Genomic DNA, 22,576 nt, shown 5'->3' with positions numbered 1-22,576 from the left:
GCCTAAGCGAAAACACTGGAGAAGTGACACTGCTTGCTCCCGGACTCTTCCAAACCCTGCCGCTTTTGCTTTCCTTGGCCAAACTCGGCGTGCTTCAGAGCCTGGCGATGAAGGTCCGCACCCAACCTTTAATCTATTTATGGAAAAAAAATGGCCAGAAAACGGCCCACGTATCGAGCCACGTCAGGGTAGCGTGGCCGAGGGGTCAAGGCGCTGGATTTAGGCTCCAGTCTCTTCGGGGGCGTGGGTCCGAATCCCACCGCTGCCAGCAGTGATTTTAAAGAGGGCCAGACACCTTAAGAGTGCTCCGAAAAGGCGCAAAAGCGGCTGAAAATCTGCACCCTCTTGAATCAGGGACGGTAATAATGTCACTTCAAAAATGAATTTAAACATAATAATAACAAATGTCTAGTCTATAATGATGGAGTTAGCCAATTTGACTCATTGAGATTTTTTGGGTGATCTGACAGCTACCTCATGATTTTGAGTTTAACACAGCTGGCTGCCATTTTGGAGGATGGCCCAAAGGCTTTGATTAGGTAATTCAGGTGTGTTTGATTAGAGATGGAATTGCAATCTGCAGGGAGGGGGGCCTCCAGGAGTGTAACTGCGTCCCCCCTGTATTTAGGAGGCCTTTCCACCTGTCGAGGTGCTCCTTCAAGGCACGTAGAATTTCGACGGATTTAACTGTGGAGAAGAGAGACATTAAAAGAAAAAATTGGCGAAAATGGACCACGGAAGGTGCCCTCACAAGGTAGTGTGGCCGAGCGGTCTAAGGCGCTGGATTAAGGCTCCAGTCTCTTCGGGGGCGTGGGTTCGAATCCCACCGCTGCAAAGACAGCATTTTAGAAGGCACTCGTGGCTGCTATGCCTAAGCGAAAACACTGGAGAAGTGACACTGCTTGCTCCCGGACTCTTCCAAACCCTGCCGCTTTTGCTTTCCTTGGCCAAACTCGGCGTGCTTCAGAGCCTGGCGATGAAGGTCCGCACCCAACCTTTAATCTATTTATGGAAAAAAAATGGCCAGAAAACGGCCCACGTGTCAAGCCACGTCAGGGTAGCGTGGCCGAGGGGTCTAAGGCGCTGGATTTAGAATCCAGTCTCTTCGGGGGCGTGGGTTCGAATCGCACCGCTGCCAGCAGTGATTTTAAAGAGGGCCAGACACCTTAAGAGTGCTCCGAAAAGGCGCAAAAGCGGCTGAAAATCTGAACCCTCTTGAATCAGGGACAGTAATAATGTCACTTCAAAAATGTATTTAAACATAATAATAACAAATGTCTAGTCTATAATGATGGAGTTAGCCAATTTGACTCATTTAGAATTTTTTGGTGATCTGACAGCTACCTCATGATTTTGAGTTTAACTGCGACACAGCTGGCTGCCATTTTGGAGGATGGCCCAAAGGCTTTGATTAGGTAATTCAGGTGTGTTTGATTAGAGACGGAATTGCAATCTGCAGGGAGGGGGGCCTCCAGGAGTGTAACTACGTCCCCCCTGTATTTAGGAGGCCTTTCCACCTGTCGAGGTGCTCCTTCAAGGCACGTAGAATTTCGACGGATTTAACTGTGGAGAAGAGAGACATTAAAAGAAAAAATTGGCGAAAATGGCCCACGGAAGGTGCCCTCCCAAGGTAGCGTGGCCGAGCGGTCTAAGGCGCTGGATTAAGGCTCCAGTCTCTTCGGGGGTGTGGGTTCGAATCCCACCGCTGCCAAGACAGTATTTTAGAAGGCACTCGTGGCTGCTATGCCTAAGCGAAAACACTGGAGAAGTGACACTGCTTGCTCCCGGTCTCTTCCAAACCCTGCCGCTTTTGCTTTCCTTGGCCGAACTCGGCGTGCTTCAGAGCCTGACGATGAAGGTCCGCACCAAACGTTTAATCTATTTATGGAAAAAAAATGCCCAGAAAACGGCCCACGAATCGAGCCACGTCAGGGTAGCGTGGCCGAGGGGTCTAAGGCGCTGGATTTAGGCTCCAGAAAACGGCCCACGTATCGAGCCACGTCAGGGTAGCGTGGCCGAGGGGTCTAAGGCGCTGGATTTAGGCTCCAGTCTCTTCGGGGGCGTGGGTTCGAATCCCACCGCTGCCAGCAGTGATTTTAAAGAGGGCCAGACACCTTAAGACTGCTCCGAAAAGGCGCAAAAGCGGCTGAAAATCTGCACCCTCTTGAATCAGGGACAGTAATAATGTCACTTCAAAAATGTATTTAAACATAATAATAACAAATGTCTAGTCTATAATGATGGAGTTAGCCAATTTGACTCATTGAGATTTTTTTGGTGATCTGACAGCTACCTCATGATTTTGAGTTTAACTGCGACACAGCTGGCTGCCATTTTGGAGGATGGCCCAAAGGCTTTGATTAGGTAATTCAGGTGTGTTTGATTAGAGATGGAATTGCAATCTGCAGGGAGGGGGGCCTCCAGGAGTGTAACTGCGTCCCCCTGTATTTAGGAGGCCTTTCCACCTGTCGAGGTGCTCCTTCAAGGCACGTAGAATTTCGACGGATTTAACTGTGGAGAAGAGAGACATTAAAAGAAAAAATTGGCGAAAATGGCCCACGGAAGTTGCCCTCACAAGGTAGCGTGGCAGAGCGGTGTAAGGCGCTGGATTAAGGCTCCAGTCTCTTCGGGGGTGTGGGTTCGAATCCCACCGCTGCCAAGACAGCATTTTAGAAGGCACTCGTGGCTGCTATGCCTAAGCGAAAACACTGGAGAAGTGACACTGCTTGCTCCCGGTCTCTTCCAAACCCTGCCGCTTTTGCTTTCCTTGGCCGAACTGGGCGTGCTTCAGAGCCTGACGATGAAGGTCCGCACCCAACGTTTAATCTATTTATGAAAAAAAAAAATGCCCAGAAGACGGCCCACGAATCGATCCACGTCAGGGTAGCGTGGCCGAGGGGTCTACGGCGCTGGATTTAGGCTCCAGTCTCTTCGGGGGCGGGGGTTCGAATCCCACCGCTGCCAGCAGTGATTTTAAAGAGGTCCAGACACCTTAAGTGTGCTCCGAAAAGGCGCAAAAGCGGCTGAAAATCTGCACCCTCTTGAATCAGGGACAGCAATAATGTCACTTCAAAAATGAATTTAAACATAATAATAACAAATGTCTAGTCTATAATGATGGAGTTAGCCAATTTGACTCATTTAGATTTTTTCGGTGATCTGACAGCTACCTCATGATTTTGAGTTTAACTGCGACACAGCTGGCTGCCATTTTGGAGGATGGCCCAAAGGCTTTGATTAGGTAATTCAGGTGTGTTTGATTAGAGATGGAATTGCAATCTGCAGGGAGGGGGGCCTCCAGGAGTGTAACTGCGTCCCCCCTGTATTTAGGAGGCCTTTCCACCTGTCGAGGTGCTCCTTCAAGGCACGTAGAATTTCGACGGATTTAACTGTGGAGAAGAGAGACATTAAAAGAAAAAATTGGCGAAAATGGCCCACGGAAGGTGCCCTCACAAGGTAGCGTGGCCGAGCGGTCTAAGGGGCTGGGTCTAAGGCGCAAAAGCGGCTGAAAATCTGCACCCTCTTGAATCAGGGACAGCAATAATGTCACTTCAAAAATGAATTTAAACATAATAATAACAAATGTCTAGTCTATAATGATGGAGTTAGCCAATTTGACTCATTGAGATTTTTTTGGTGATCTGACAGCTACCTCATGATTTTGAGTTTAACTGCGACACAGCTGGCTGCCATTTTGGCCGAAAATGCCGAAAAAGTGGCCAAAACCGACATGCCTGCAAATGGCCCGTGGGACGGCCCCTGTACGCAGACGGAGGGTCGTGGCACCCCGGGACTTTGGATTCCGACTCTCCAGGGGCCCCTGACGCGGGGCCCCGAATCCTGGAACTCGAGGGCCTTTGCAAAAAATCGCCCCTCCCCCGCCATCAAATCATTTAAAGGCCTGAAAGGCTCTTTCAGTGTGAGAGTGAAACAGCCTCGAGGGAGAGATTTTGCATAGAGGCTAAAATATATTTGCCTTTACTCTAGGGCCCGGTGCTTTCGGTACGTCGCTCGGGGCGGGCCCAGGGGTCACCGTGCCGAATTTGGGGCCCCTGGGACCTTTCCATGAAAATCCCACTCGCCCATTAAATGAATCACCACAACGGTTTCGCGGACTTCGCTTAGAAACGTCCGATCGACTAGGGCAGTGGTTCCCAAAGTAGGGGTCGCGACCCCCCGGGGGGGCGTGAGACAGCGAGGGGGTGTCGCGAGATGATTTCCAAGGGACCGTTCGGTATTTATGGAAAGGTCCACCGGAGGAAAATAGGGGAGGGTGTATTTTTATTCTTTGTTGAGGGGAGGGTCATTCAACTTTTTGTATCCATGAAAACAGCAAAATTTCAAATATTTTTTCCATGTAGCTTTGTAGCTCTCTCGGTCTCGGTTCCCCATCGCTATCAGATGGGTCTCCCAACAAAAATCCAGTTTAGCGCTGTCTGACAGTGCGCGCTCAGAAAAAGTACATCATGTACAGAACGCCAATGAAATGTTTACCTGGCATAGCTTTAAAGCACGATTTAATAATTAACTTTTGTGATTACGAATAAGTGCAGTGTCCTGTGAGTGTAACTCTACCGCTGCATTAACATGTGATATGAATGTACGTTGAGTGTTTGAGTGTATTGGGACTGAAGCGCCAGAACTGCAGCTGATATAATGTGCGCTGTAGCACGATACTTCCATATTTTAGTTTCCATTCTTATTGTGTTTCCACAACAATGTTAGTGAGTAAATACTGAAATTGCCACCATAACAGTGGAGTGTGATGTGACGTAGGGCTATCACATTTTTAAATTACTATTAGTATTATTTGAAGTTAAAATAATCGGAAATACGCAGACCTACACCAAAGAACTATTTGAGGATAAATTATTTAAAATTGGGCAATTCCAGCGTTATGGACGTGACATTTGCAGTCAAAACTTGAAATATAAATGATCAGAAAATGTATTTAATACTGAAACGTCTGTTTATATAGGCTATCCATACCCCCAAAGGAGTCAAGACATTAGAAAAATATCAGTCTACACATGCGTTTTATATTTAATATGAGCGAAATACACATGTGACGTGACACAAAAAATCTTTAACTTTTATGTGGCAAAATATTTTTTAATAATTCTACGAATTACACTGAATTACACAAAACAAAAGTACGCTAATAACCGGATGAAGAAGGGTCGGCCTCCACAGAACATAAAATATCCTTTATTTTATTTTATTTTTCGTGTTCGCATTTATGAGGAAAAAAACAATACGGACGTGACAGTTCTCCGTTTCGGACATGACCGCTCTGAAAGCGACTTTAAAACTTCCACAGAGACTTCAGAAAGCACAAAGCCTTTCTTTAAAGTAAATTTCGTTTTTTATTAATTGTATCTAAATTTTAATTAATGTTTCATCAACCAATTACCTGGATTAATGAATAAGAAGTAAATATAGTAGAAAATAGATCATCATGACATGGAGTCGCCGGCGCGTGAACTGGACTCTTTCTCATGAACCGAAACTCAGCGTATAATGTAGCTACTTGCCTCACAGAATTGAGAAATATATAGAAAGCTTGATGTCAACTTTTAAACAGAACATTTAAAAACGAAAAACAGACTGCTCTCTGCTTATGTAATCCGTATGAAATCTGCATTTCTCTCTGGCGCCTTACTGTGAAGATGGCGAGTCAGCATCGTGAAATTCATCTTGAAGCCGACACACTGACACAGAAAAACCTTGTTTATTAATAAACAATTAATATCTCTCCCTGCTATACTATTTGACATATTCATAATCATTACTTTTGCCGGTTCTTTGTGGCAGCTTTTAGATACTTTATTGGGAGCGCCACCCTTGTTACATGAACGCGTCACCACTGCATCAGCACCGAAAACATGATTTTTCTTCTTTTTTTTTAAATCTAAAATAAAAAATCATGATACGAACCGAGTTGTAGGTTTGGTCCATCGTTACAGCCTTAGTAAAACGAGAAAGTAGGAGTTTAGTCGTTTGTCATTTTGTAAAAAAAAAACAATGGCTATCTGAGCATCTTTGCCAACCGCAAACCAGCAATCAATAAATTATCGGGGAGGGTCATGCCTTTTTCACAATCATTTTGGAGGGTCATGGAAAAATGTATTACTGGCGAAGGGAGGGTCAAGTTTTTTTACTACAGATCTCAAAACTCCTCCGGTGGCCCCTTAAATAAAAAACGAACAGTCCCTAAATAAAAAAAAATAATAGGCTAAAAAAAAAAATTATATATATATATATATATATATATATATATATATATATATATATAACGATTAGAAATAGCATATTGTATCCATAATTGTAACAAAATACAAAAAAATAGTTGTTAAATAAAAAAAACAAAAAAAAAAAACATACAAATAAAAAAAAAGCCGTTGGTCCTGAGCCTGAGGTGATGACGAGAGATTAACGACAATTAGCGGTCACTTTACTACAGCACCAAGATAAACAGTCTTTCTGACACGTAGCGCAAGGTATTTTTTTAGGTTTAAGTATAGGATAATATTGTTTTCGAAATGAAACGTTGGTTAATATCGACCAAAGACAACAAAGGAAGGCCAGCAGAGGTGCCAGTGGAGGAGAGTGGAGAAGTAGGCCTACCACCGTCGGAAATGCCATCGACCTCAGATACGGAAAGAGGCCGGCGTGTGCATAAAGAGCACATCCATCAGCAGTCGGATCAGCCTTCCTCCAAGTGTCGAAAGTATCGAGACGAATTTATCCAGTATGGATTCACATGCGTCATCATCAACGAAGTACAACATCCCCAGTGTGTGCACATGAAAGCCTAAAGCCTGTAAAAATGCTACGACACTTGAAAACCAAGCACCCCTCTCTTGCTGCTAAACCAGTAGATTTTTTCCGACGAAAGGAGCGAGAGTTGCAAGGCCAAAAGAAAGTTCTAACTAAACAAACAACAATCCCTGCCAAAGCTCAACAGGCATCATATGAGGTGGCATATTTAATTGCACTGGCAAAAAAGCCACACACGATCGGTGAAACCCTTATCAAACCCGCTGCTATAGCAATAAGTCGGGCTATGCATGGGGATAAACTGGCCCGTGAGCTAGAAGCAGTGCCTCTGTCTAACGGGACTATTGCCCGGCGCATCTCCGACATGGCCCAGGACATAAAGTGTCAGCTGGTGGACAGAGTGAAGAAAGGGAAATATGCTTTACAATTAGATGAATCCACAGATGTATCAAACTCTCCCCAGCTGCTTGTATTCGTCAGATACAGTTTTGACGGAAAACTTAACGAGGACATTCTGTTTTGCACCGCGCTTGAGGGAACGTGCACAGGCGAGGACATTTTCACAAAAGTTGACAACAAACTAAAAGAAGAGGGACTGTCTTGGGGTGAGTGCATCGGTGTGTGTACAGATGGTGCTGGAGCGATGCTGGGGAAAAAGAAAGGTCTTAAAGCAAGAGTCTTGCAAGTGGCGCCTCACATAAATTTCACGCATTGCATTATACACAGAGAAGCTCTTGCGAGCAAAACCCTTGACCCAGAACTTAAACGTGTTCTTGAAACCGCGATAAAAATTGTCAACTACATAAAAGCGCGTCCACTCAATATCAGGCTGTTTGCCACTCTCTGTCACGAACTGGGATCGGAGCATGAGTGCTTGCTGCTCCACACAGAAGTCAGGTAGCTTTCGCGAGGGAATGTGCTCAGCCGCCTGTTTGAGCTGCGGGACGAAGTGCGCTTATTTCTGATGGAGCATGCGTCCCAGCTCGCTGACCACCTCACTGATCCTGACTGGTTAACAAGGCTAGCGTATTTGTCTTGCATATTTGAAAAACTGAATGGCCTTAATATGTCATTGCAAGGTGAAAACACAAGCATCATGTCACTGAATGATAAAATCTACGCATTCACGAGAAAACTTGAGCGCTGGACTGAGCGAGTTGAAATGGGTAGGATTGAGATGTTTTCTGAGCTGGACGAATTCATTGAGGAAAATGAACTGAGTGTTAACATAGTGATGAAGTCTATCACTACTCACCTTCAATCCCTACTGGAACACTTCAACAAATATTTCCCAAAGGAAACAGCTCCAGAACAATATGACTGGGTAAGATCACCGTTCACTGTAACAAGGGCTAATCATCTGACATCCAACCTGGAGGACGCATTGGTTGAACTGTCAAGCGACCGAACCTTAAAAACAGCGTTTAATTCCAAGACGCTGGCTGAGTTCTGGATTTCTGTCGAGAAGGAATACCCACAGCTATCCAAGGCCGCTATGGATGTACTGATGCCTTTTGGCACTACCTACTTGTGCGAAAAGACTTTCTCGGCACTCACGTACATTAAAAATAAACACAGATCGCGACTGAATGTGGAGGATGAACTCCGAGTGGCGGTCTCCAAAATTAAACCAAGAATGGACTTGCTGTGCTCCAAGCATTGTGCCCATCCATCTCATTAGGAGATGGTAGGCTAATATTTAAATGAAAGTAATGAGTAAATTACTATAAAACAGTATTATAGTTTGATTGTTGTGTTCTTTTTTGTTGTAAACATGCTCGTGTTTAGATAGGCCTATTTGTGCGTGTGCGCCTTTGTGCGCAACGATATTGTGCCCATCCATCTCATTAGGAGATGTTAGGCTAATATTTAAATGAAAGTAATGAGTAAATTACTATAAAACAATATTAGAGTTGTTTGATTGTTGTGTTCATTTTTTTGTTGTAAACATGCTCGTTTTTAGATAGGCCTATTTGTGCGTGTGCGCCGTTGTGCGCAACGATATTGTGCCCATCCATCTCATTAGGAGATGTTAATATTTAAGTAAGGAATAATTGACGACAGGCCGTTGAATTATTAGAAAAATAGTGCACACTCGAGCTAATAGGCTAAATGAAACACAAAGCCCTTTTAACAAGTAGGCCTATCAATAATTGTTTATTTGTTATAGAATAATAACGAAAACCCGTGCAGTTTAATTTTTATTAAAATTAAACTGCATGTGTCCATTTATTGTGAAGTTAGACATTAAAAAATTGCAGATCAAGCTCATGGGGCTGCATGTTTTTTCTTGTTATGAATTGTACCCTATTTTCCGTTATTACAGTTATTACTACGCGCAGTGATATGGAACTGTAATGCGGTCAAAACTACTTTAGCCGTGCGTTTCCCTGAAAATAATTGCACACCTTATAACGTTCTCAACCAATCAGAATCAAGCATGTAACAGCCCTGTAGTATAATATAAAATAATATAATGGTTGTTTTGACTGTTGTGTTCTTCTGTGTTGTAAGTATGCCTATTAGTGCGTGTGCACAGTTTCACGCAATGTTTGTATACTTTAACCACCTCCGAGGATAGTAGGGGTCGCGAGTCACTCGCACCTTTATTTTGGGGGTCGTGGGCTGAAAAGTTTGGGAACCCCTGGACTAGGGGACGCCATTTTCCTTCTCGCCACGGCCCCCTGGTGCGGCCCTAAAAGTTTGGTGGCCCTGGGGCCTCGTTCGGCGGTCGAAAGGGTGAAAAACACGTCACGGGGTCAAAAAGGTCAAACCGACGGAACGCGCTCCCGTGAGGAGACGGAAGGTCGCAGGAGCCCGAAACTCGGCGAGTTCCGTCGTCTCCCGTCCCTAAATGGGGCCCCCGAGTTTGAGGGCCCTAGCCGCTTTCTAAGCGTTTCCCAACCCCCGTTTGTGATGAGGCCATTGATTGTGCTTGGTGACTGATGTGAGCAGCGACGTATTAATTTTTGGTGATGTCCCACTGGGTCCTACGGACACCAAAATTGTATCTCGTTTAGAGGGGGACGAGACCTTTACTTTGAGACCACCCACGGCCCCGTGGGCCCCCGGGGGCCAGAGATGGAGATGAAAATACACATTTATCTAAGCGAAAACGCAACGGATCCGGCCGTGGCTGGGCTCTTTGGAACCGTCTAGTTGAGCTGAAAAGAATGATAAAAAATTATGAATTTTGGCCGTGTTTTCGCGGAGATATTAGCCGAAAACCGTCGGGCGCGTTCTAAAATGGCGCCCGCTGATGACGTCACGATCTCGGGAACAAAATCGCTCATATCTCGGGAACGCGAAGACCCAGAGAGCTCAAATTGGGGTGAGGAGGTCCCACGGGGGCCCCGACTCGAACCAGGGCGATGGCGGGCCGCGGGGACGCCCCCTAGTGGTTCGCCGTTCGCTGGGTCCCCCGACTTTGAACGGCTATAACTCGGGGACCCGGGCGAGTTGGACCTCGGGGGTGGGCTCATTCGAAAGGGCCCGTCCAGCACTACAATCTATTAGAGTTTGGGGAACATTGAGCCAGGGGTTCTCGAGATATAAGCCGACAAAGCTGCGACTTTGACCGGACGTAACTCCCAGGCCCCGAGGCCCTCGGGGACGGGGGTGGGCTCATTGGATAGGGCTCCTCGAGGCCTACAGACGACCCGAGTTTGAAATTTTTTCGCCGTGTGGTTTTTGAGATATTCGAGAAAAACAAACATTCCCATACGTTCAGTGGTTAAATGGCTGTCACCCATGTCTCCAACGGGACTTCCAGATGATTAAAAACTACTTTTTCAGGCCCAACCACCTCTACTGTACTAAGCACACTCCACTGAACACATCTCACTAATTTTCAAGTCATTTCAGTGTTTAGTTTGCATTAAAATGGGTGTCCTTGAAACCACGTTTTGGTACTGTGATAAATGCTACGTGGGATGGGACACATTTTCTGTGAAACACATATTAATGAAAGTTCCAAATCATGATAAAAACTATTTTACTGCACTCAGGGGCCCCCCTTGAGTCCGTAGCACCAAGTCCCATCCCATAATTCCACTGACCACGAACCCATTATTTTTTTATAATGTAATAAATGCAACGTGGGATGTCCATAGCTCTGGTCAGGAAGGGTCTAGAGCCTCCATTTTTGCACTCAGGTCTAAGTCTCATCACCCTCTAACAGAATCCAGAGTTTCAAGAAGATTGGAGAAACCTTTTTTTCCGACCCGAAAAAACCGACAGGGATATAACATATACACATACCCCCTGTCGGTTTTTTCGGGTCGAGATTTTGAGTTTCTCCAATCTTCTTGAAACTCTGGATTCTGTTAGAGGGTGATGGGACTTAGACCTGAGTGCAAAAATGGAGGCTCTAGACCCTTCCTGACCAGAGCTATGGACATCCCACGTAGCATTTGTTCCATTGTAAAAATAGTGGTTTCGCGGTCAGTGGAATTATGGGATGAGACTTGGTGCTACGGACTCAGGGGAGGCCCCTGAGTGCAGTAAAATGGTTTTCATCATGACAGCAACTTTAATTCAAATGTCTATCAGAGAAACTCTCTGAATCCCCATTCAATCGATGGCACGTGGGATTCTGTCCGATTGCAGCTTGTTGAATGAAGGGCGGGGTTAGTATTTTACAAAAATAGTGGGTTATTGGACAAATAGTGGCTTCTTGGGATGATCCCACGTAGCATTTATTCCATTGTACCAAATATAGGCTTCGCGGACAGTTGCTCTACCCGGCTTAGTTCTTAGCACTTTTTGACCGGGCATAACTCAGGAACCAAGCCGACTTTGGGCTCCATACTCTGGGGTCCTGGGGGGCCCATGGGTACCTTTACACACCCAGAGTTTGGAGCTCCAAGTCGGCTTGGTTCCCGAGATACACCCAGTCAAACCTGGAAAGGAAGTGGCCGTATCTCGGAACCAGAAGGACCTAGGAGCTGGGGACGGTGGGGTCTGAAGGGGACCCATGGGCCCTCCCCACACCAAGAGTTTGGAGCCCAAACTCGGCTTGGTTCCCGAGATAAATCCGGTCAAAGCTGGAAAGGAAGTGGCCGTATCTCGGAACCAGAAGGACCTAGGAGCTGGGGACGGTGGGGTCTGAAGGGGACCCATCGGCCCTCCCCACACCCCGAGTTTGGAGCTCGAACTCGGCTTTGTTCCCGAGATACACCCGGTCAAAGCTGGACAGGAAGTTGCCGTATCTCGGAACCGGAAGGACCTAGAAGCTGGGGACGGTGGGTTCCGAAGGGACCTAAAGGGCCCTACTCACACCCGGAGTTTGGAGCTCCAACTCGGCTCCACCCCCAAGATACACCCACTTATACATAAGGGTCTTTTGGACAAAACGGTCAATATCTCGGAAATGACGAGTCCCAGCGGATCGTCCTTTGGGGTGGTGAGGGGTCACTAGGGGCCCTCTCAGACCCCAGAGTCCCGAGCCTCTGGGACCCTTCCTTCTGAAGTGCACCCTTTTCTGTTGGGCCCCGTATCTCGGACCGTGGGGGAGCTAGAAGCACGGGCTAGGGCGCGTGATGGGGGGGCATTTCCGCCATATAGTGGGTTATTGGACAAAAAGTGGGTTAGTGGGACGGGGGTGGGGGGGGTCTGGTCACTCTAGTGGTCAATCGGACAAATAATGGGTTAGCGGGACGGGGCACGTGTGGCGCCCCACCAAGGACGAAGGCAGAACTGCTTGGGTAGGCCTCGGGCTTCGGGTCACTCCCGTCGGGCCCCTGAGGGGGTCGGGTCACCCCGACCCTGCCCGCGTGGGTCGGGCGCCCGGGGAGGGTCGGCCTGCGGCGTCGGCCGACCCCCCAAAAATTTCGGGGGGTCAGCGCGCTCGTCCGCCAACCCCCGTCCTAATCGCCGCGCCCCGTTTACTGAATGGACGCTTTTTATTTTTATGGACTATCTAGAGGTACTAACTGCGGTGGAAAAGCAACCGAGCTAAAGCGAACCGAACCGTGCCGTACCGAGTCGAGTCGTACCACGCAGTGGAAAAGCGAAGCGAGCCGAACCGTTCCGCGCCGAGTCGAACCGTACCGAGCCGAACCGAGCCGTACCAGCAGTGGAAAAGCGCCATTAAGGTGTCTGGCCCTCTTTAAAAACCGTCTAATTTCGACGGATTTAACTGTGGAGAAGAGAGACATTAAAAGAAAAAATTGGCGAAAATGGCCCACGGAAGGTGCCCTCACAAGGTAGCGTGACCGAGCGGTCTAAGGCGCTGGTCTAAGGCGCAAAAGCGGCTGAAAATCTGCACCCTCTTGAATCAGGGACAGCAATAATGTCACTTCAAAAATGAATTTAAACATAATAATAACAAATGTCTAGTCTATAATGATGGAGTTAGCCAATTTGACTCATTGAGATTTTTTTGGTGATCTGACAGCTACCTCATGATTTTGAGTTTAACTGCGACACAGCTGGCTGCCATTTTGGAGGATGGCCCAAAGGCTTTGATTAGGTAATTCAGGTGTGTTTGATTAGAGATGGAATTGCAATCTGCAGGGAGGGGGGCCTCCAGGAGTGTAACTGCGTCCCCCCTGTATTTAGGAGGCCTTTCCACCTGTCGAGGTGCTCCTTCAAGGCACGTAGAATTTCGACGAATTTAACTGTGGAGAAGTCCCACCGCTGCCAAGACAGCATTTTAGAAGGCACTCGTGGCTGCTATGCCTAAGCGAAAACACTGGAGAAGTGACACTGCTTGCTCGCGGACTCTTCCAAACCCTGCCGCTTTTGCTTTTCTTGGCCAAACTCGGCGTGCTTCAGAGCCTGACGATAAAGGTCCGCACCCAACGTTTAATCTATTTATGAAAAAAAAATGGCCAGAAAACGGCCCACGAATCGAGCCACGTCAGGGTAGCGTGGCCGAGGGGTCTAAGGTGCTGGATTTAGGCTTCAGTCTCTTCGGGGGCGTGGGTTCGAATCCCACCGCTGCCAGCAGTGATTTTAAAGAGGTCCAGACACCTTAAGTGTGCTCCGAAAAGGCGCAAAAGCGGCTGAAAATCTGCACCCTCTTGAATCAGGGACAGCAATAATGTCACTTCAAAAATGAATTTAAACATAATAATAACAAATGTGTAGTCTATAATGATGGAGTTAGCCAATTTGACTCATTGAGATTTTTTTGGTGATCTGACAGCTACCTCATGATTTTGAGTTTAACTGCGACACAGCTGGCTGCCATTTTGGAGGATGGCCCAAAGGCTTTGATTAGGTAATTCAGGTGTGTTTGATTAGAGATGGAATTGCAATCTGCAGGGAGGGGGGCCTCCAGGAGTGTAACTGCGTCCCCCCTGTATTTAGGAGGCCTTTCCACCTGTCGAGGTGCTCCTTCAAGGCACGTAGAATTTCGACGGATTTAACTGTGGAGAAGAGAGACATTAAAAGAAAAAATTGGCGAAAATGGCCCACGGAAGGTGCCCTCACAAGGTAGCGTGGCCGAGCGGTCTAAGGTGCTGGGTTAAGGCTCCAGTCTCTTCGGGGGCGTGGGTTCGAATCCCACCGCTGCCAAGACAGCAATTTTAGAAGGCACTCGTGGCTGCTATGCCTAAGCAAAAACACTGGAGAAGTGACACTGCTTGCTCCCGGTCTCTTCCAAACCCTGCCGCTTTCCTTGGCCGAACTCGGCGTGCTTCAGAGCCTGACGATGAAGGTACGCACCCAACGTTTAATCTATTTATGAAAAAAAAAATGGCCAGAAAACGGCCCACGAAATGAGCCTCGTCAGGGTAGCGTGGCCGAGGGGTCTAAGGCGCTGGATTTAGGCTCCAGTCTCTTCGGGGGCGTGGGTTCGAATCCCACTGCTGCCAGCAGTGATTTTAAAGAGGGCCAGACACCTTAAGTGTGCTCCGAAAAGGCGCAAAAGCGGCTGAAAATCTGCACCCTCTTGAATCAGGGACAGCAATAATGTCACTTCAAAAATGAATTTAAACATAATAATAACAAATGTCTAGTCTATAATGATGGAGTTAGCCAATTTGACTCATTGAGATTTTTTACAGCTACCTCATGATTTTGAGTTTAACTGCGACACAGCTGGCTGCCATTTTGGAGGATGGCCCAAAGGCTTTGATTAGGTAATTCAGGTGTGTTTGATTAGAGATGGAATTGCAATCTGCAGGGAGGGGGGCCTCCAGGAGTGTAACTGCGTCCCCCCTGTATTTAGGAGGCCTTTCCACCTGTCGAGGTGCTCCTTCAAGGCACGTAGAATTTCGACGAATTTAACTGTGGAGAAGTCCCACCGCTGCCAAGACAGCATTTTAGAAGGCACTCGTGGCTGCTATGCCTAAGCGAAAACACTGGAGAAGTGACACTGCTTGCTCGCGGACTCTTCCAAACCCTGCCGCTTTTGCTTTTCTTGGCCAAACTCGGCGTGCTTCAGAGCCTGACGATAAAGGTCCGCACCCAACGTTTAATCTATTTATGAAAAAAAAAATGGCCAGAAAACGGCCCACGAAATGAGCCTCGTCAGGGTAGCGTGGCCGAGGGGTCTAAGGTGCTGGATTTAGGCTTCAGTCTCTTCGGGGGCGTGGGTTCGAATCCCACCGCTGCCAGCAGTGATTTTAAAGAGGTCCAGACACCTTAAGTGTGCTCCGAAAAGGCGCAAAAGCGGCTGAAAATCTGCACCCTCTTGAATCAGGGACAGCAATAATGTCACTTCAAAAATGAATTTAAACATAATAATAACAAATGTCTAGTCTATAATGATGGAGTTAGCCAATTTGACTCATTGAGATTTTTTTGGTGATTTGACAGCTACCTCATGATTTTGAGTTTAACTGCGACACAGCTGGCTGCCATTTTGGAGGATGGCCCAAAGGCTTTGATTAGGTAATTCAGGTGTGTTTGATTAGAGATGGAATTGCAATCTGCAGGGAGGGGGCCTCCAGGAGTGTAACTGCGTCCCCCCTGTATTTAGGAGGCCTTTCCACCTGTCGAGGTGCTCCTTCAAGGCACGTAGAATTTCGACGGATTTAACTGTGGAGAAGAGAGACATTAAAAGAAAAAATTGGGGAAAATGGCCCACGGAAGGTGCCCTCACAAGGTAGCGTGGCCGAGCGGTGTAAGGCGCTGGATTAAGGCTCCAGTCTCTTCGGGGGCGTGGGTTCGAATCCCACCGCGACCAAGACAGCATTTTAGAAGGCACTCGTGGCTGCTATGCCTAAGCGAAAACACTGGAGAAGTGACACTGCTTGCTCCCGGTCTCTTCCAAACCCTGCCGCTTTTGCTTTCCTTGGCCGAACTCGGCGTGCTTCAGAGCCTGACGATGAAGGTCCGCACCCAACGTTTAATCTATTTATGAAAAAAAAAATGGCCAGAAAACGGCCCACGAATCGAGCCACGTCAGGGTAGCGTGGCCGAGGGGTCTAAGGCGCTAGATTTAGGCTCCAGTCTCTTCGGGGGCGTGGGTTCGAATCCCACCGCTGCCAGCAGTGATTTTAAAGAGGGCCAGACACCTTAAGAGTGCTCCGAAAAGGCGCAAAAGCGGCTGAAAATCTGCACCCTCTTGAATCAGGGACAGCAATAATGTCACTTCAAAAATGAATTTAAACATAATAATAACAAATGTCTAGTCTATAATGATGGAGTTAGCCAATTTGACTCATTGAGATTTTTTTGGTGATCTGACAGCTACCTCATGATTTTGAGTTTAACTGCGACACAGCTGGCTGCCATTTTGGAGGATGGCCCAAAGGCTTTGATTAGGTAATTCAGGTGTGTTTGATTAGAGATGGAATTGCAATCTGCAGGGAGGGGGGCCTCCAGGAGTGTAACTGCGTCCCCCCTGTATTTAGGAGGCCTTTCCACCTGTCGAGGTGCTCCTTCAAGGCACGTAGAATTTCGACGGATTTAACTGTGGAGAAGTCCCACCGCTGCCAAGACAGCATTTTTGAAGGCACTCGTGGCTGCTATGCCTAAGCGAAAACACTGGAGAAGTGACACTGCTTGCTCGCGGACTCTTCCAAACCCTGCCGCTTTTGCTTTCCTTGGCCAAACTCGGCGTGCTTCAGAGCCTGACGATGAAGGTCCGCACCCAACGTTTAATCTATTTATGAAAAAAAAATGGCCAGAAAACGGCCCACGAATCAAGCCACATCAGGGTAGCGTGGCCGAGGGGTCTAAGGTGCTGTATTTAGGCTTCAGTCTCTTCGGGGGCGTGGGTTCGAATCCCACCGCTGCCAGCAGTGATTTTAAAGAGGTCCAGACACCTTAAGTGTGCTCCGAAAAGGCGCAAAAGCGGCTGAAAATCTGCACCCTCTTGAATCAGGGACAGCAATAATGTCACTTCAAAAATGAATTTAAACATAATAATAACAAATGTCTAGTCTATAATGATGGAGTTAGCCAATTTGACTCATTGAGATTTTTTTGGTGATCTGACAGCTACCTCATGATTTTGAGTTTAACTGCGACAGCTGGCTGCCATTTTGGAGGATGGCCCAAAGGCTTTGATTAGGTAATTCAGGTGTGTTTGATTAGAGATGGAATTGCAATCTGCAGGGAGGGGGGCCTCCAGGAGTGTAACTGCGTCCCCCCTGTATTTAGGAGGCCTTTCCACCTGTCGAGGTGCTCCTTCAAGGCACGTAGAATTTCGACGAATTTAACTGTGGAGAAGTCCCACCGCTTCCAAGACAGCATTTTAGAAGGCACTCGTGGCTGCTATGCCTAAGCGAAAACACTGGAGAAGTGACACTGCTTGCTCGCGGACTCTTCCAAACCCTGCCGCTTTTGCTTTCCTTGGCCAAACTCGGCGTGCTTCAGAGCCTGACGATGAAGGTCCGCACCCAACGTTTAATCTATTTATGAAAAAAAAATGGCCAGAAAACGGCCCACGAATCGAGCCACGTCAGGATAGCGTGGCCGAGGGGTCAAAGGTGCTGGATTTAGGCTTCAGTCTCTTCGGGGGCGTGGGTTCGAATCCCACCGCTGCCAGCAGTGATTTTAAAGAGGTCCAGACACCTTAAGTGTGCTCCGAAAAGGCGCAAAAGCGGCTGAAAATCTGCACCCTCTTGAATCAGGGACAGCAATAATGTCACTTCAAAAATGAATTTAAACATAATAATAACAAATGTCTAGTCTATAATGATGGAGTTAGCCAATTTGACTCATTGAGATTTTTTTTGGTGATCTGACAGCTACCTCATGATTTTGAGTTTAACTGCGACACAGCTGGCTGCCATTTTGGAGGATGGCCCAAAGGCTTTGATTAGGTAATTCAGGTGTGTTTGATTAGAGATGGAATTGCAATCTGCAGGGAGGGGGGCCTCCAGGAGTGTAACTGCGTCCCCCCTGTATTTAGGAGGCCTTTCCACCTGTCGAGGTGCTCCTTCAAGGCACGTAGAATTTCGACGGATTTAACTGTGGAGAAGAGAGACATTAAAAGAAAAAATTGGCGAAAATGGCCCACGGAAGGTGCCCTCACAAGGTAGTGTGGCCGAGCGGTCTAAAGCGCTGGATTAAGGCTCCAGTCTCTTCGGGGGCGTGGGTTCGAATCCCACCGCTGCCAAGACAGCATTTTAGAAGGCACTCGTGGCTGCTATGCCTAAGCGAAAACACTGGAGAAGTGACACTGCTTGCTCCCGGTCTCTTCCAAACCCTGCCGCTTTTGCTTTCCTTGGCCGAACTCGGCGTGCTTCAGAGCCTGACGATGAAAGTCCGCACCCAACGTTTAATCTATTTATGAAAAAAAAAATGGCCAGAAAACGGCCCACGAATTGAGCCACGTCAGGGTAGCGTGGCCGAGGTGTCTAAGGCGCTGGATTTAGGCTCCAGTCTCTTCGGGGGCGTGGGTTCGAATCCCACCGCTGCCAGCAGTGATTTTAAAGAGGGCCAGACACCTTAAGAGTGCTCCGAAAAGGCGCAAAAGCGTCTGAAAATCTGCACCCTCTTGAATCAGGGACGGTAATAATGTCACTTCAAAAATGAATTTAAACATAATAATAACAAATGTCTAGTCTATAATGATGGAGTTAGCCAATTTGACTCATTGAGATTTTTTTGGTGATCTGACAGCTACCTCATGATTTTGAGTTTAACTGCGACACAGCTGGCTGCCATTTTGGAGGATGGCCCAAAGGCTTTGATAAGGTAAATCAGGTGTGTTTGATTAGAGATGGAATTGCAATCTGCAGGGAGGGGGGCCTCCAGGAGTGTAACTGCGTCCCCCCTGTATTTAGGAGGCCTTTCCACCTGTCGAGGTGCTCCTTCAAGGCACGTAGAATTTCGACGGATTTAACTGTGGAGAAGAGAGACATTAAAAGAAAAAATTGGCGAAAATGGCCCACGGAAGGTGCACTCACAAGGTAGCGTGGCCGAGCGGTCTAAGGCGCTGGGTCTAAGGCGCAAAAGCGGCTGAAAATCTGCACCCTCTTGAATCAGGGACAGCAATAATGTCACTTCAAAAATGAATTTAAACATAATAATAACAAATGTCTAGTCTATAATGATGGAGTTGGCCGATTTGACTCATTGAGATTTTTTTGGTGATCTGACAGCTATCTCATGATTTTGAGTTTAACTGCGACACAGCTGGCTGCCATTTTGGAGGATGGCCCAAAGGCTTTGATTAGGTAATTCAGGTGTGTTTGATTAGAGATGGAATTGCAATCTGCAGGGAGGGGGGCCTCCAGGAGTGTAACTGCGTCCCCCCTGTATTTAGGAGGCCTTTCCACCTGTCGAGGTGCTCCTTCAAGGCACGTAGAATTTCGACGGATTTAACTGTGGAGAAGAGAGACAGTAAAAGAAAAAATTGGCGAAAATGGCCCACGGAAGGTGCCCTCACAAGGTAGCGTGGCCGAGCGGTCTAAGGCGCTGGATTAAGGCTCCAGTCTCTTCGGGGGCGTGGGTTCGAATCCCACCGCTGCCAAGACAGCATTTTAGAAGGCACTCGTGGCTGCTATGCCTAAGCGAAAACACTGGAGAAGTGACACTGCTTGCTCCCGGTCTCTTCCAAACCCTGCCGCTTTTGCTTTCCTTGGCCGAACTCGGCGTGCTTCAGAGCCTGACGATGAAGGTCCGCACCCAACGTTTAATCTATTTATGAAAAAAAAAATGGCCAGAAAACGGCCCACGAATCGAGCCACGTCAGGGTAGCGTGGCCGAGGGGTCTAAGGCGCTGGATTTAGGCTCCAGTCTCTTCGGGGGCGTGGGTTCGAATCCCACCGCTGCCAGCAGTGATTTTAAAGAGGGCCAGACACCTTAAGAGTGCTCCGAAAAGGCGCAAAAGCGGCTGAAAATCTGCACCCTCTAGAATCAGGGATGGTAATAATGTCACTTCAAAAATGAATTTAAACATAATAATAACAAATGTCTAGTCTATAATGATGGAGTGTAGTGGCAATTTTAATGATATTCATTGATCTTTAGTAAAATATAGATGATTCAAAGAATGTCACATGTGTGTCTCTCACTTGTAGTGAGAGAGGATTCTGTTTATGTACCTGGGGAGGCAGAAGAGGGAGACACTCCAGAGAACAGACGAACAAGGACCTCTGACCTAGATGTCAGAAGGCCACTTAGTGCAGGGGAGCTTAGTGGGCCAACTAGTGACGTCTATGGAAAACTACCGGGAGGAAGGCTCTGGGGGGAAGAAGGCCTTGAAACTAAGATAAAAGCTAGTTCAGTCTGTCTGGGGGGGTGTCACTCTTCTGCACAGGGTAACAACTGTGTATTAGACTGCTCCTATTCTTGCAAGAATAAATACTTCTATTTTATATAATTTGACTCTGAGTGTCTCTTACGCAGTGATGTTTGTTTGAGATGAATTTTTGCCACAACAGTTTTGGTGTCAGAAGTGGGATTCCTTGGACGTGCCTCCTGGACCTGAGATCGGACGGTGTTTGGCCACCTGGACTAAGTAAGTTCCAGCTCTACCTCGTAAACTTGAGAGAGAGGGGCCGACCGATATCAGGGCCGGGAGAATCGACCACTGGAATCTAAAGAACCCGCAGGTGGCAACAGAAGCATCTCTGGTAAGAGACAGTTCAATTTATTTTCTTTTGGGTAAGTTAATTAAATTCAGTTTAATTGGGGAGAAGAGTAAAATTGAACCATATTGGCTGAAGGCTGTTTCTGTGGTACGTAATCTGAGATTAATTGAGATCTATATAGATCAAGAAATTTCAAACAGATACGAGGGAAAAATCTGAGATTAATTGAGGTCTGCAACAGAACAAGAAATTTCAAGCAGATAAATAATCTGGGATTAAGTGAGAACTGTAACAGATCAAGAGATTTCAAACAGATAGGTACCCTGAAAATTAGTTGTTCCACGACGGAGCAAATTGTTTTTAGGTACTGAGGCTAATTAGGGGGAACCAGAATTTTTTGGTAAACCATAATTAGGAGGGCACTAATAGTGCAACCCGACCGATTTGGGTTAAAAGAAAGAATCGGATTTGTTTAGGGACGCCTAACAGATTAAAGAAAACGCGCGTTGAAGAGAAATCCACAGAGAACAGAAAACAGCCAGTATGGGAAAATCTCAGAGTAAGCATGCCAAATTTGATACACCGGTTTTCTGTAGAACTAGGAAAGTATGGGGGGAAATGTATGTTTTAGATATTGGAAAAAAAACTGAGAAAATACCATGATCATGAGCTACCATGAGCACAAATAGACTAAGAGTGTGCGAGAATCAGTGGAACAGGGCAGCGGGACAAAAGGTTGTTGTGGCTGCGTTCAACATGTGTGTAAAAAATGTGAACAGATAATGGATTGTTCAGTTGAAGATAAAATGTCGAACTGCCAGGAGAAATAATGTTTTTACTTCTTCATCCAGTAAATGGATGCATGACATTAGATGTCTATAGAACTTAAATTTATATGACAAGGATTGAAGTAGCAAGAAGCAATAAGGCTGTCTGTGTGAAATAGAGGGAACGGTAAGTGAGACTTGGTGGAAGAGGGAATTGAAAAAAACAAAAAGGTTGGTGTGTGAGATATGTGTGTGTGGGGATTGTTCAAACAATCATGTACTGGTTAGATAATGAAGGAACTGGCATGTTTGAGAAAAGAAAGGAGAGGATAATGAAGGAACTGGCATGTAGGGAAAAGAAAGGAGAAATATAGTAGAAAACTATATGTGATGAAAATAGACATGGTCTGATAGAATTTATGGAAGTCAAATGTAAAATGTTTAAATGATATGAAAAGTTTTAGAATAAAATAAGGCATTGTATGATTGACAGGGATTAACATGATATGAAGAATGTTTTAAGCAGAATGGGGAGCAATTCTAGATTTTGATAAAATAATGATTGAAATGATGATATATCTGCCTTATTTTATTAATGTTAAGAAAATAAGGGTATTGAAGCAAGTAGCTATAATGGTTGTCTGTGTAATTTACGGACTGAGTGATATAATCTGTTTTGGAGAAACAGTAGAGATAAGACTGAGACAATAATGTGATGGAAGGAAAAAAGGCTTCAAACCAGTGGAAATGAAAATAATGATGTACAAATTGTTACACTTTATGAAGAGTAACGGAACAGTCCGGGAAAATAAATAAGTAAATAAATAGTGAGACAGAAGAGAGCAAATGCTGTAAACAGCTCTGCTCTGAAGATCTCACTTTGAAGAGATTTGCAGATGATGTTTTGTAAAAGATAAGCTGGGATAACAGCAACAGTACTTGTAATTAGTGTTGTTGATGATAATACCAAATTAGTAAGGTGTAAAGACAGCTATGTCCAAAGATTCTGGAAATCAATAATGTATAATGTTCTGCCAATAATAATGATGAAGATTATGATTTGGCTATTGTGATTGAATCCGCCATTGG

General features: G+C 46.3%; 1 protein-coding gene and 5 non-coding genes across 6 annotated transcripts; all 6 read left to right on the top strand.

The window, feature by feature from the left end:
- Window positions 1-1,629: 1,629 nt before the first annotated feature.
- Window positions 1,630-1,711, top strand: trnal-aag (transfer RNA leucine (anticodon AAG)). The gene has a single exon. It is a non-coding gene; the product is annotated as a tRNA-Leu (tRNA).
- Window positions 1,712-2,005: 294 nt separating this feature from the next.
- On the top strand, window positions 2,006-2,087 carry trnal-uag (transfer RNA leucine (anticodon UAG)). Its single transcript has one exon. It is a non-coding gene; the product is annotated as a tRNA-Leu (tRNA).
- A 4,750-nt stretch (window positions 2,088-6,837) lies between these two features.
- LOC130080422 (zinc finger BED domain-containing protein 5-like) lies at window positions 6,838-7,681 on the top strand. Its single transcript, XM_056245771.1, has one exon. It carries the CDS (start codon window positions 7,067-7,069, stop codon window positions 7,679-7,681), a length of 615 nt encoding a protein of 204 aa, XP_056101746.1. The 5' UTR covers window positions 6,838-7,066.
- A 6,837-nt stretch (window positions 7,682-14,518) lies between these two features.
- On the top strand, window positions 14,519-14,600 carry trnal-uag (transfer RNA leucine (anticodon UAG)). The gene has a single exon. It is a non-coding gene; the product is annotated as a tRNA-Leu (tRNA).
- Window positions 14,601-19,575: 4,975 nt separating this feature from the next.
- trnal-aag (transfer RNA leucine (anticodon AAG)) lies at window positions 19,576-19,657 on the top strand. The gene has a single exon. It is a non-coding gene; the product is annotated as a tRNA-Leu (tRNA).
- Window positions 19,658-19,879: 222 nt separating this feature from the next.
- trnal-uag (transfer RNA leucine (anticodon UAG)) lies at window positions 19,880-19,961 on the top strand. The gene has a single exon. It is a non-coding gene; the product is annotated as a tRNA-Leu (tRNA).
- The last annotated feature ends 2,615 nt before the right edge of the window (window positions 19,962-22,576 follow it).

This window comes from Rhinichthys klamathensis, unplaced genomic scaffold (genome assembly GCF_029890125.1).
Source record: "Rhinichthys klamathensis goyatoka isolate OS25496 unplaced genomic scaffold, OSU_Roscu_1.1 h1tg000035l_1, whole genome shotgun sequence".
Taxonomy (NCBI): Eukaryota; Metazoa; Chordata; class Actinopteri; order Cypriniformes; family Leuciscidae; genus Rhinichthys; species Rhinichthys klamathensis.
Note: the sequence above shows the minus strand (reverse complement) of the source record. Positions and strands in the feature narration are given on the sequence as shown.

What these genes read in the sequence shown, in the direction of transcription:
- LOC130080422 (XM_056245771.1), top strand. Translation starts at nt 7,067, where the DNA reads ATGCATGGGGATAAACTGGCCCGTGAGCTAGAAGCAGTGCCTCTGTCT.